The sequence below is a fragment of the Mandrillus leucophaeus genome, unplaced genomic scaffold (assembly GCF_000951045.1).
Source record: "Mandrillus leucophaeus isolate KB7577 unplaced genomic scaffold, Mleu.le_1.0 Scaffold114, whole genome shotgun sequence".
Taxonomy (NCBI): Eukaryota; Metazoa; Chordata; class Mammalia; order Primates; family Cercopithecidae; genus Mandrillus; species Mandrillus leucophaeus.
The window spans coordinates 5585421-5598295 of NW_012099654.1; the positions used below are offsets into that span (position 1 = coordinate 5585421).

The 12875-nt window shown below is 48.5% G+C and overlaps 1 protein-coding gene across 2 annotated transcripts; it reads right to left on the reverse strand.

Annotated features, from left to right (window-relative positions):
- Positions 1-937: 937 nt before the first annotated feature.
- On the reverse strand, positions 938-12616 carry TMEM171 (transmembrane protein 171). Of its 2 annotated transcripts, none has more exons than XM_011996821.1 (4): positions 11912-12616; positions 8593-9299; positions 4199-4340; positions 938-1216 (listed from the first exon to the last, which is right to left on the reverse strand). In XM_011996821.1, exons 2-4 carry the CDS (start codon positions 9230-9232, stop codon positions 1024-1026), a joined length of 975 nt encoding a protein of 324 aa, XP_011852211.1. In that variant the 5' UTR covers positions 9233-9299; positions 11912-12616; the 3' UTR covers positions 938-1023. The 2 variants fall into 2 exon arrangements, with proteins under 2 accessions (XP_011852211.1, XP_011852220.1); XM_011996830.1 differs by having other exon boundaries at positions 943-1213.
- Positions 12617-12875: the final 259 nt, after the last annotated feature.

The window sequence follows — 12875 nt, forward strand, 5'->3', positions numbered from 1 at the left end:
AGAAAGAGAGAAAGCAAGCAAGCAAGGAAGGAAGGAAGGAAGGCAGGCAGGCTATTAGTCATTATTTCTTAAGGTTTAGATCTGGCATTAAATATATATTAACACACCCAACTTATACAATAGGCTTTGGCTAGCAGTATCCTTATAAGAATAAAAAAGCAATGGTTCAGACAGTTTTGTTCTAGTATGTCATCATACAGAAAGGCAAATCCTTCCTAAGCCTCTTGAGGAGAATCTAGTTGCCAAATGTCCCAAGAAATTTCCTGTCAAGAAATTTCACTATAAAAAGACTCCAGGATATCAACATGCTTGTGACTGCCCCAGCATAAAGCCTCCCTAATCATCTTCTTTCAAAAGGAAAGAAAAGGGAGTAAGAAGAGGAGAAAAGAGGAGGGGAGAGAAAGAGAAAAGGGAAGAAGAGAAGAAATAACAAAGAAATGAAGGGAGTAATCTTGTTTCTCTGTTTCAGAAGTAGCTAACCCTGGAGAGAGAACAGACCAAGCTAAACATTAACCACTGCTGCTGGTAGCCTCTGACAGCACAGGGTAGTGAGCCAGTCTTTCAGAAACCAGCTAGCTGGGTTCAAAACCAAGCCCATCACGTAGAAGCTATGTGACCTTGAAGAAGTTAATTAGACTCTCTGAACCTTTGTTTCTTTATCCACCAATAAAAATAATCTCACCTCCCTCCCAGGGTTATAGGTCCAAGTGTATAATGTACAAATGAATAAATTAAGACAGTCTCACTCCTGTTATCATTCCCTTTTCATTGAAAAGACATTGAGTGCAAATGAATAGATGCTATCCAAAGAGGGCACGTTCAGTTCCTGGACCCTGGGCACTTTGCCCCTTTCCATGGTCTGAAGCACTAATGGCTGGAATCTAACCTGGAAGGCTGGTTACCCCTGTTGATGCTGTAGCAGGAAAGTCAGAATCTAGCCAATGCTATTGTATTTTTTATTAAAAAAACAAATTAAATAAAATAGTGATCCATTACATATAAAACTGAGCTGCAGTCCATAGTTTACAGTGACGAAGGCTCAGAAGATAGAGGCAAGAATGTAGCTGCAGCATTTTCTTTTTCTTCATATCTAGGAGGCAATTCAGATGGAAGATGAGGAGTATGTGAGACCTCAGAAGATGAATTCGTCCTGGAAATGGTATATATAGATTCACAGTCTCTCTCAGAGGCTACACCCTCTGAAGCTGGGGTCCTGCTAAAGAGAAGGAGAGAGAACATGAAGGGGAGGGAATGAAAACAGTGACACCCCTTTAGTACTAGGTTCTTTTCAAACGTTTCGTTACATGCACTTAGGAGTATTTGCAAGAAACTGAGGAGTAATTTCTCCCACACTCTGCTTTTCATAGATTTGTTTTGATTTCTTACCTCTTCCTTTTCCTAGAGCTGAGTGTAACATTAAGACAGTCTCAGTCCTGCTGTCATTCCCCTTGTCATTGAAAAGACATTTAATACAAATTTGCAGATACCATCCAAGGAGAACATAGGCAGACACACACACACACACACACACACACACACACACACACACATTGTTCTCTGCTATTCTGTCTTCTGGGACAGCTAACATAAGGCAGACAAACTTATGCATATGGAAAATTAAAACATTAAGCCACAAACCTGAAGGACGGCAGGAAGGCATACTGGCTAATGGAGTGGGCTCTAACAAAAGTCGACCTGCACTGGAACCTACTCTGCTGCTTCCCAGTTACGTGATCTTGGGCAAGTGAATTAACATTGCTAAACCTCAGTTTCCTTATCTGTGAAATGAAGATGATAACGTTCCTTTCTCCTAGAGTGGATATGAGAATTACATAAACTAATGCAAGAAAAGCCAGACCCTGGGACACAGAAATCATAGTAGCAGCAGCAGTAGTTTAAGTTACTAGACATTGATTTTAGGGTTTGGGGAAGTTTATCATTAGAAGAAGAAAAAAAAAAAAAAAAAAAAACATTCACAATGAGAATTCTACAGAGGTCCAGCCCTAGCTTGCCTTTCCTCCATGCAGGGCCGCTCCCACATGCACCTCCCTGGATCCCCCCAACCACGACCCCATATGAAGCTCTAAAGCCAATTCTGTCCTTGTCAGCCACCTCTTTCCCTCTCCCATCAGATAACCTGTCCCCCTACTTCTGTGGAAAAAGAATCTCTACACAACTTCACTCTCTCCAGGCCCCAGAGGAAAAGCACCCTGGCCGCTGCTCCAGGGCCCACTGTCTGCTCCGTCAGGGCAGGGTGGAGAGGGAGTTCCTCAAACACGAATGACAAGGTAAGGTGGTGCTGTCCCCAGCAGTGAGCACCAGTCTCTCTGTCCCTGCTGCTCACTGCGTGCAAAAATGCACATATCTCATTGTCTTACCTGCTTCAGCCAGTGACAACTTGAAGCAATTCTTCCTTCCTGCACCCTAGTTTCCCATTCTAAAAGGTACCACCAGAGCCTTCTCCAGCCCTGTTCGCTGAGCACACCATTTCTGGGATCTGCACAATCCACTCCTGGGGGTTTCCCACTAGTCCCTGACTCTCCGCCCTCCTGGTTCTCCAACAACCTCTGCAGCTCCATCTCCACCACCTCCTCTCTCTCCCAAAACCCAGCTCCTCCCAATTTGCCTCCAAGGCCCTCATCTCACTGTGCCTCCACCATCAGCCGCCCACCACCAAAACCAAGCTTATCACCCATGTCCTCTCAGTTGGGGACCTCTGAGCTTCCCTGTCACTCACCCTGGAACTCATCATCTCCGCCTCCTCCTCAGTGTCATTCTCCATCTGGATCCCCTACCCCAGGCTCCTGGCACCTCTGGCCCGTCCCACTAGAGCCCGCCTCGCAGCCTTCTGTGTAGGGTGAGTGTTGACCTGATGTTCTCTGTGGCCCAGGGAAGGAGCGAATATTGAAGGAGAGGTCCAGCTGTGTTGGGTCAGGGCTTAGGCTGATTTTAGCCAGTCACCCAAGCACAGCCATCAGAGTACTAAAGCCCTTCTGTAACTGTTGGGAATCCCCTGGAACCCTCACACCTCTCCATGATCGAAAGCAGTGAAGCCTAGCATAGCAGGGGCCTCCTGGTCCAGTGCTGGCGCTCAATCTGATTAGTGGGTCGTCAAACACTCTTTTTTTTTTTTTTTTTTTCTGAGACAGAGTCTCACTCTGTTGCCCAGGCTGGAATGCAGTGGCGCAATCTCGGCTCGGGGCACAAGAATAGGGTCTGGAAGCAGGGAACCTACGGCTGTTTCACGCTGACTTCCTAGAACTAAATTGAAAGGAAAACCCTAACTTTCCACTCGTAAGTAACGAAAGGACGAAAGACTACTCCCTTTGCAAACACCCACCTTTTGGCAGATGGGAAATTGAAAGTTTGCATAAGAGTGCAACTTTGTAACCTCACTTCAGCCTCTGATTGGCTGCTTTCTTCAACCAATCAGACTGATTGTGGGCCACTACTTCATTTACATGAGGTGAACACCAAGTTGCCAATGGGAAACCTCTAGGGGGGATTTGGATCCAAGAAGATTCTGGAACTGGGCCCTTGAGCAGCTGTTCAGGCTTGCGCCCAACCCTGTGGAGTGTACTTCCATTTTCAATAGATTTTTGCTTTTGTTGCTTCATTCTTTCCTTGCTTTGTTTGTGCATTTCGTCCAGCTCTTTGTTCAAAACACCAATAACCTGGACACCCTCCAGCGGTAACAGGCTCACTGCAACCTCTGCCTCTTGGCGTTCAACCGATCCTCATGCCTCAGCCTCCTGAGTAGCTAAGATTACAGATGCCCGCCACGATCCCCAGCTCATTCTTCTATTTTTAGTAGAGTCGGGGTTTTGCCATGTTGGCCAGGCTGGTCTCAAACTCCCAAGCTCAAGTGATCCACTCACCTCGGCCTCCCAAAGTGCTGGGATTACAGGTGTAAACCACCACACCCGGCAAGGGTTGTTAAACATTCTAAGTATCACCCCTGTTAGGAGCACATAAAGATGCCTGGAGTAGGCTTCATATTCACCCAGCATGATCACTTTATCATTTTTAACTTATGTGCTGCCCAAAGTTTCCTGAAAGGTACTGTTAATATCAAGACACAAATTCTGACATAACATCAGCAAAAAAAAATCCTCAAATGCCTCCTGGTGAACCACAGCCTTAATACTAGTGTGGCCTGAATTCAGGCCTCTCTCAAAGTTCAAATTGAAATTCTTACCCATAGTTGAAAATACTGTAATATGAAGGGGGGCTTTCATTCGGAAGCAGACTGTTAGTCCCAGGACTCTCAGTGACCGCAGAAGCTGAAGATTCAGGAAAGTAAGGTGGTGGAGGTGGTGGAAATATTATTACCGAGTCACCTAAGGAAACACAATATTTAGTTGAAGACAGGTGGGTAATAAATGGAAGCAAATTAGCAAAAGCAAAATTAAGTAGGCCCATCTATATAAAAGGTCAATACACCTGCTGCTGACTCCAGAATTTAACAGTGAGCCCATTAAACGTATAAAGATAGAAAAGTAGACTAGGTTACCAGGGGCCGGGAGGGGTTGGGGAGTGGGGAAGGGAGTGGGAATTGCTGTTTGGCGAGTACAGAGTTTCTGTTTGGGATAATGGAAGAGTTCCGGAAATTGATGATGATGATGGCTGAACAACATTGTGACTGTATTCAACGCCACTAAACCATTTAAAAATGTGAAGTGGCTCACACCCATAATCCCAGCACTTTGGGAAGCTGAGGAGGAAGGATCGCTTGAGCCCAGGAGTTGGAGACCAGCCTGGTCAACGCAGCAATATCTCATTTCAAAAAAATTAAAAGAAAAAAATTAGACAGATGTGGGAGTAAACGCCTGTAGTCCCAGCTACTGGGAAGGCTGAGCTAGGAGGACTGCTTGAGCCCAGGAGTTCTAGGCTGCAGTGAACTATGTTTGTACCACTGCACTCCAGCCTGGGTGACAGACCAAGACCATGTCTTTTAAAAAAGGAAAAAAAAAGCCAGGCATGGTGGCCCACACCTGTAATCCCAGCACTCTGGGAGGCGGAGGCGTGGTGGCAGGCGCCTGTAATCCCAGCTACTCGGGAGGCTGAGGCAGGAGAGGCTTGAACCCGGGAGGCAGAGGTTGTGGAGAGCCAGGATCACATCACTGCACTCCAGCCTGGGCAACAGAGTGAGATTCTGTCTCAAAACAAAAAACAAAACAAAACAAAAAGCAGTTTAAATTGTTTATGCGCTCTATATATATATATATATTTTTTTTTTACTACAAATTTTTTAAAAGTAGGCCTACATTTCAAAATCCAGAGTGCTGACCATTATGGTATGAAAGTGGGCCTATATTTCGTAGCAAGTCTAAGCCCAAGCCTCTCTGTGAATTGTTTGCTAATGAGCTCCCTTCCCTCCTCTGGGGTGTTTACTGCTGATAAAGCTTTTCTCTTTTCCAGCCTACAACTTAATTCACAAGTTAGCTGTTAGCTAAAGTGCCTTGTTGCTCAAATGTAGTTTCAGCCCCTGAGCAAATGACAATAAGCCATACTACAGTCCCTAACTGTTATTTACCGAAATGTCACCCAACTATACAGATGAAGGTCGAACCCAAACAAGTTTGGTTTTTGCATTTCTGTGGCTACTGTTCACTCCAGAATACATCCTCATGTTTTGAGGAGAAACTAGGGACCAGATGCAAGCTCTAATTTGTATTCCGATTCCAATATAAAATGCACCACACCACTGGCCCAGAACAGTGTGCAGCTGTGGCAGCACCACTGCTGGGGGCCTGGCGAAAGCCTCTAAGAAGCTGGCAATAGCAATAGCAGTTCAGAAAAAAGGAAGAAGATGTGGCTTTACTTCCCTGTAGGCAGGAGAGTGGTTCGCACTCCTAGCACGTCTGACACTTGCTTAGGGTGGCATAGGATTCTTTAAAATGATGGGGGTTCCAACCTGAACAAGCTAGGCGACCTCCTTGACCTCAGCCGCCACAGCTGCAGGCTGGGTGGTACCTGCATCACAGGACAGGTAGAAGGACTAGATGGGCCGATTTGCATCTGGCAGTGAACACAGTGAGGAGTACAGAGCCAACTCTCTCAGCTCAACACCAGCCAAGGGCACTGATTTGCATGATGAAGAAACACCACAGAGGCAATTGGCCACTGGCTCCACTCTCTACCCTTCATGAGCCACAGCAGCCTCAATCATTTCCCAGAGGGAATTTAGCCCTTCAGAAAATGCATTAATTCTATCTCCCCTTCCTTCTGCAAGGAGAAGGCAATGAGAGTTTAAAATACGTTTTGCTAATCTAAAGGTCAGAAAGCATAATAGTTGTCCTGGGATTCTCATTTACTTTTTTAGAAGGTCTTGGTAGGTTAAGAGGAATCGGGGTTGTGTTCACTTCCATTACACACTGTAGAATAAAGAACCTGTGAAGTAAGCCTTGAGGGCAGGCCAGTCACCTCTCAAAAACACACAAGGAAATGCTCCAGTAACCTGTTACCTCCAAGGCTCTCCAGCCCTTTGTCCCAGCAGCTCGGCCTGCCCACACCCTGCAACCTGCTCTCCCTGGAAAGAGGCCGCTCCTCTGCGAGTTCCCTTTCATGCATCTTTCAGAACTTGACGTCCTCTGTGAGCGGACAACAGACACACCCCTCCAGGGAGCGCTGTCTCATACACCTGCTGTGTATCCAGGATAGCACTGAGTGTCCCCACAACAAGGAGAGAGAGAGCATGCTTCTCGGATTCAACACATGTAAACCCTATCCCACAATATCAAAGCAGAGGAGTTAGGATGCAAGATTTTCATACGTTTGATGGGGGTTTAAAGGGTTAAGTTGAAAAGATTTTAAACCATGAGGTGCCAACTTCAGGACAAGGACACCAGGAGCAGCACCGCGGCTCTGTTCCCTGCCTCCACTCTGATTCTAGCCACCAGGTGGAAGGCTGGACCCAAAAACTCCCCTTGAACTGTTCCCAACTAAATGGAAGCATAGCAGTGTTGGATGAACATACTTATTTGTACCCCATGGTGTTCCTCAAAAGCACTGAGAACATCTGTCAAATTAAAGGGAGCCCCTTTTTCATGTAATAACTTCCAAGAATGGAATCACACCCACGTGCCCTGGGCAGGGTGCCATGCAAAGGCTATTCTGTGGGTGTGCCCACACACTTGGGTTGGAACCTTGCTCTACCACTTGCTAGGGTGTGACCTTAGGCAAGTCACTTGATACCTACATGCCTCATTTTCTTCCTGTGTAACATGGAGGTACTAACAGTATCTGCCTCCTCAGGTTGCTGTAGGTGTGAATGAATTTCACACAGGGGGACCTTTCAGAGCACATGATAAAGCACTTAAATGGGTGTTTGGCACAAAAACAGACCCTATATAAGTGTTAGCTATTGTGAATATATAACTAACATTTGTGTTGTCACCATAAATATATTAATGCATAAATATATTAATCAGTAAGCTGGGAGCACCCACCCTGGCTCTACACAAGGAATGGCTGCAGATCCATCTGCCCCTCCTCTCCAAGGCTGGTGCCATGCAAGTCCAGCAACCCAGTTCCTCCCCTCCAGGCTGCGGTCAGTGAATTCCACTGCTTCCAGTAGACAGCCCCAAACAGGACACGCATCTCACTCGTCACACTCCCTCTCTGTCCCCTCCATGCTTTCTGTTCTGCAGACCTCTTTTCCTAGCCTTTTAAATGTCATTGATTTCACAACTTCACTCTTTCAAAAGTAGGAGACTGAAAAAAAGTGATCTGCCAGTGAGCAGCGATGGGGTTTTTCCTTGGTTGTGTGAAGCTGAGGCCAGTGCTACCGCCATCATTCTGAGGGGGCAGGCTCCGGGAAATGGCACTCTATCTCTTCTGTAGAACCTGGGGACCCAAAAGGAACTTGTAGGCATTCCATGGGAGAAAGAAGTGACAGGTGCTGTCATAGTCCATCTTGGTTCATCCTGCTGCTTCCAAGCTTTGCCTCAGCCCTGCAGCCACGGATGATGTCACAATAAAGGAACAACACAGAGACAGTGCAGAGGCCCCTCAAAACACCTGAAGACTGCTGGACTCGGACAGATCCAGAATCCTAGAATGTTAGTGCTGCAGGAATCTTAGAGAGGTACTGCTCGTTTTACAAAGATATAAACCAACGCAGGAGAGGTTAAGGACTTACAAGGACAGCCAGCTAGTGACAGCCTGGGAGGAGAACCCAAGTGTCCCACAATTAAAATGCTATGTGGTTTTGGTGTGAGAATAACAGGGGTAACACGGTCACTTAGTGAGTCCCTAAGGTGGTAGAAGGCTCCAAGGCTGTCCTCACGGTTCTTCTCACTTTCCTCTTAATTTGCTCTGTGACCTCGGTCAAGGTCAATTTAATATCCCAATGCTTTGCAAAGTAGGAAAGAGTTGCTGGGGGAAAACGATGTATGCAAGGTTCCTACAGGGCTTCCCACAGCAGCAGCATTGTGTATGTACACATGGTGGGGGTGTGCGCGTGTATGCACACACATGTGTGAGAGATGGAAGAAGTGAGAGAATCCAGACGAGAACCAAGAGCAGCTGGTGAAATCCTGCTGCAAAGCCACTGTGATAGAAGCAAGAACGCAAATGACAGCAACCCACCTACAGTGACCTGGACAGCCTCCATACTCTGGATCTGTCCCTCTTCTCTCTCAGAGGCATCCTGGCCAGCATTCAGCGTGTTTCTTTTCTTAATGTGGGCAATCACGAAGAAACACAATCCCACAAGCACAATCAAGGGCCCCATGATCTGCAGAGAAAGGAACCCACACATCCGGGGCTTTGAGTCGCCAGTGTCTGTCTCGTTTAGCGGTTCCCGTGCCCAGCCGGAGCCACATCCAGGGACCCAAATGCCCAGGACGCTGATGAGCATGCCGCTTGTCAAGAAGAGAAATCCAAAGATAAGGCACTGGGCAAACTGGCGGCTCTCTCCACAGATGAAGGCTCGGTCGGGGTCCATCTGCCGACCTCTCTGCAGCTCTGCACGGAACTGAAGTTGCGCCCGGGAGCGGGCCAGGATCACAGCCCCAAGCCCAAGTACGGCACATGCAGGCCCCACCACCTTGAGCACCATGGGGCAGTCTGGGAGGGGCTTATATTGGCATGCCTGGAACCCAAAGATGGAGAGCAGGACTCCCACACACAACAAGACAGCGCCAAAGACAAAGAAGCAGAAGATGAGCTTGCTGACGTGTCTGTCCTGCTGGTCCCCATCTGGCTCAGCAGCAGCTGCAGGAGACATGTCCAGGAGAGCCCCTTCCTGGAGGCAGTGTGGGATGTGTTTTCTTCCCTCTAAGATTTCAGCAGCTCTGCAAACACAACCAAACACCAAATTAACTTGGGCACAGGTGTTCCGGAACCACCCTGGTTTTTTGCTGGCCATTTCTGAAATCACATCAGCATGAGGCCTTGGGGGTAGAACTTTATGCAACTGATAAGCTGTAGAACAATGACTTGGTTTATGAGTCAGAAAAACTAGTATTCAGAAACTCCTAAATATGTAATTTTATGAGATATTCAAAACAGAGGAAATTCAATTACTACACATCTAAGGGTATCTTTTTTAAAAAATGAAAGAACAAAAGTAACTGGGTGTGGTGTTTCGTTTTCTGAGTCTTACAAACTCATTTCCCTGGGGAAAAAAAACACTGGTGAATGAGGGAAGAACCACAGGGATTCTTTCTGATTGCAAATGCCCCACTTTTCATCACAGCTGCTCTCAGCACTTTCAAGTCAGTTAGTTCAGTAACTAACTTTCCATTTCCTGTTTTAGACTACCGCAGCTTTCCATTTCATGTTTTATTCTAAGGCTACATCTACAAAAGACCCAATTTCAGCAGTTTCAATAGAATAAGAAGGCTATTCAGGAACACAGTGGGTTTGGTGGACTTTTAAGTTGATTCTATCAAAATGTGGTTCTTGAGGCCAGGCAAGTGGCTTGCACCTGTAATCCCAGCACTTTGGGAGGCAGAGGCAGGCAGATTGCTTGAGCTCAGGAGTTCGAGACCAGCCTAGGTGACACAGCAAAACCCCATCTCTGCTAAAAATGCAAAATTTAGTCAGGCATGGTGCCTGTGGTCCCAGCTACCTGGGAGGCTGAGGTGGGAGGATAGATTGAGCCCGGGAGCTGGCGGTTTCAGTGAGCCAAGATCACGCCACTACACTCCAGCCTGGGCAACAGAGCAAGACCCTGCCAAAAAAAAAAAGTGGTTCTTGGGTTCTCAATAAGCACAGACTGGTGACCCAGTTGCTTGGGTCTGGGATGACCCTGGAAAGTGTGGCACAGCAGGTCAAGGGGAGCTCCATTTTCAGGGCGGACAGGTACCCAAAGGCAGGTGTGGCCTCTCACTCACCCTCCTCCATGGGTGTCACCTACTTCCACAAAGAGGTTGAGACTCATTTAAAAAACAAGCAGCCAATAAAATTGCTAGTTATAAAGCACAAAATGGGTGGAGGGGGGGAACTTGACTATGAAATAATAGCATAGGTGGAATCAAGTGGGAAAGCACCTTCCACAAAATCACCCAAGCCCTATACTTCAAGGGTATAATATACTAAATATACCAAGTAGTTGTTAAAGAGTTGTCTAGCTTACACACAGCTGACTTAATTATCTCGTTATCTTATTTTACTCCAATGAATGGGATATTTTACCAGGACCCCGTAAGTCAGGTCCGGAATTTGCAAAGACAATCCAAAATCGTGAAGACTATTTTCACCTGCCCAAGGAAAGAAAACTTTTAAAATATTTTGTGCTGCTCACACCCATGGTCACATGAAGGAACTCAAGACTGAGGCCCTAAGCCCAAGATGATCTTGACAAACCAAAATCGCATTGGAGGAAGGTCAGTTTAGGTAAAGAAAGCAAGCAGGTAATCTTACACTGGGAACAACTTTTCCAGGAAAAAGTATGATAGAATCAGAAGGAAGTTGGGAAAAAAAGGAAATAGAGGAGGGAAAAAAGCTTTAATTTCAAACTTGGGAAAACTTGATATACAGATGCAGTTAAGCTGAGACAAAGAAAGCATTGCACTAATTAATTTTTTTAATCTTCCCATTTTTTATGAAGTCAGTAACATCCTGCAGTGAATAAGAATTTCATATTGAGTACACAGTAGTCCTCACTTATCCTACAGGGAGTACATTCCAAAACTCCCAGTGGAATGAAACGATGGAGAGTCCTGAAATCTACATATACTGGGTTTTTTTGTTTGTTTGTTTGTTTTTAATTTTTTCCTGAATCATGCAATCTCTTCCGCGGTTTCAGAGACAAGGAAGAGAAGAGTGATTCTCGGCTGCAAAGTCCTATCAGGAATTCATTTATTCCCAGTATAGTCAACTTTGGAGCAAGTCACAAGGCTTCAACTGTCTTAAGGCAAATTCCCAAACACCAGTAAACAGAAGCCCGAAACTGAATCTGTAGTTTCTTGTCCGTGGACTAGTGGACTGAGCACCTGGCTGAGGTGCTCTGATCCAAAATAGTGTGGCAGTAGTCTCAGTCTCTCTCCTTCCCCGACAGATGCACTCACAAACGGATACAAAGACACCCACACTCACTCGCAATGAAACCTATTCCAAACACCACCCTACACTTAACCTCCCCAAAGTCAAACTCCCCTCCCCAACACTCCTACTAGTTTTCCAAAAGACATTTGCAAAATTCACAGCACCTCTCCACGTCCAAAGCTCTGGTGAGTTTGGGGAACGAAACCAGGGGCAAATGCCTTCTGCGCGAAATACGTTTGCGGCTTTTAGGGAGCCCGAGAGCAACCAACAAGCCCGAGAGGCTCGCAGGGGCGCAGGTTGGGCTCGGATACCCAGCGCCTCCGCGCTGCCGCCGCTCCCGGTGCCCAGCCTGGCCGCACAGCTCAGCGCCCGACCCGCCACCTCCGGCGCAGGCGCGCGGGCCGGGGCCTCTTACCTGAGGCTGGGTCCGGCGTCCCCGCTGACCGCGCTGCTGTGGGCACTGGCTGGGCGCGGCGTCCGCCTCCGCGTGCGGCCTCGACTGCGCCGGTCGCCCAGCACCCTACCCCCGGTGCGTCCTGGTGCGGAGGGCGGGCCCTGCCGTATTTAGAGAAGGAGGCGGTGCCGCGCGGGCGCGGCGGCCGGGGAAGGGCAGGGCAGGAGCGACCGGTGGGAGCTGGCCGCCACCGGGGTCCAGGGGCGCGCCCGCGAGGGCATGGAGAGCCAGGGGCGGCTTCGGAACCCAGGGCTGGCGGGTTTGGCCGCCTCTGCGCCCGTGGCTGTGCGCGCGAGGAGTCTGGGAGAAATGGGCACCTTCCACGGCTGCCTGGCCCGCACGCCTGACGGGGGCCGGCGAGTTGAGATGCTCCCCCTGGCTGGAGGAACTGCGCGCCCCGCCCGCAGAGGCCCGCTCTCTCTCGAGGCCTGAGGCCCAGTTCCGGAGGGGCGCGAGAGAGCGGCTGCTTGGGGGTCGCGGAAGAAGTGCCTGCCCCCCCTCTCCACCGCCTCCCTCGTGGTCGCGGCTCAGGCAGAACAGGGTACCGTGCCCCGGCCGCCGTGGCCTTGGCCACCGCGAGGTCCGGGGCGACTACACCCAGCAGCCCTGTGGCCCTCCTGCTACTCCGGAGACCTGGAGTGGGGTTACAGGGGGAAGCGCCTCGCTGCGAGCTCCTCATCGAACAGGATGTGGAGCCACCAGGTCACTGAGACGACGTGCGTTCTACAGAATGTGAGACAAGGGCACTCCACACCCAGCCATTCAGGCCTGAGGTCCTGGCTCGGATATTGAGGCCGAGACGCGGCAAGCCCCGCGCCGGACTAGCTCTGCCCTTTCCGCACCCACACGTCTGCACATAGCCCTGCTTTGCCATAGAACCCCCTTCCTGGTTCTCTACCACTAATGATCTGCCGGAATTAAACTG

Coding starts and splice junctions, on each gene's coding strand:
- TMEM171 (XM_011996821.1), bottom strand. CDS start 9,232: ATGTCTCCTGCAGCTGCTGCTGAGCCAGATGGGGACCAGCAGGACAGA. Junction 4,341..8,592: donor GGCTGTCCAGGTCACTGTAG/GTGGGTTGCTGT, acceptor GTGTTTCCTTAG/GTGACTCGGTAATAATATTT. Junction 1,217..4,198: donor TACAGTATTTTCAACTATGG/GTAAGAATTTCA, acceptor CCTTCTCTTTAG/CAGGACCCCAGCTTCAGAGG.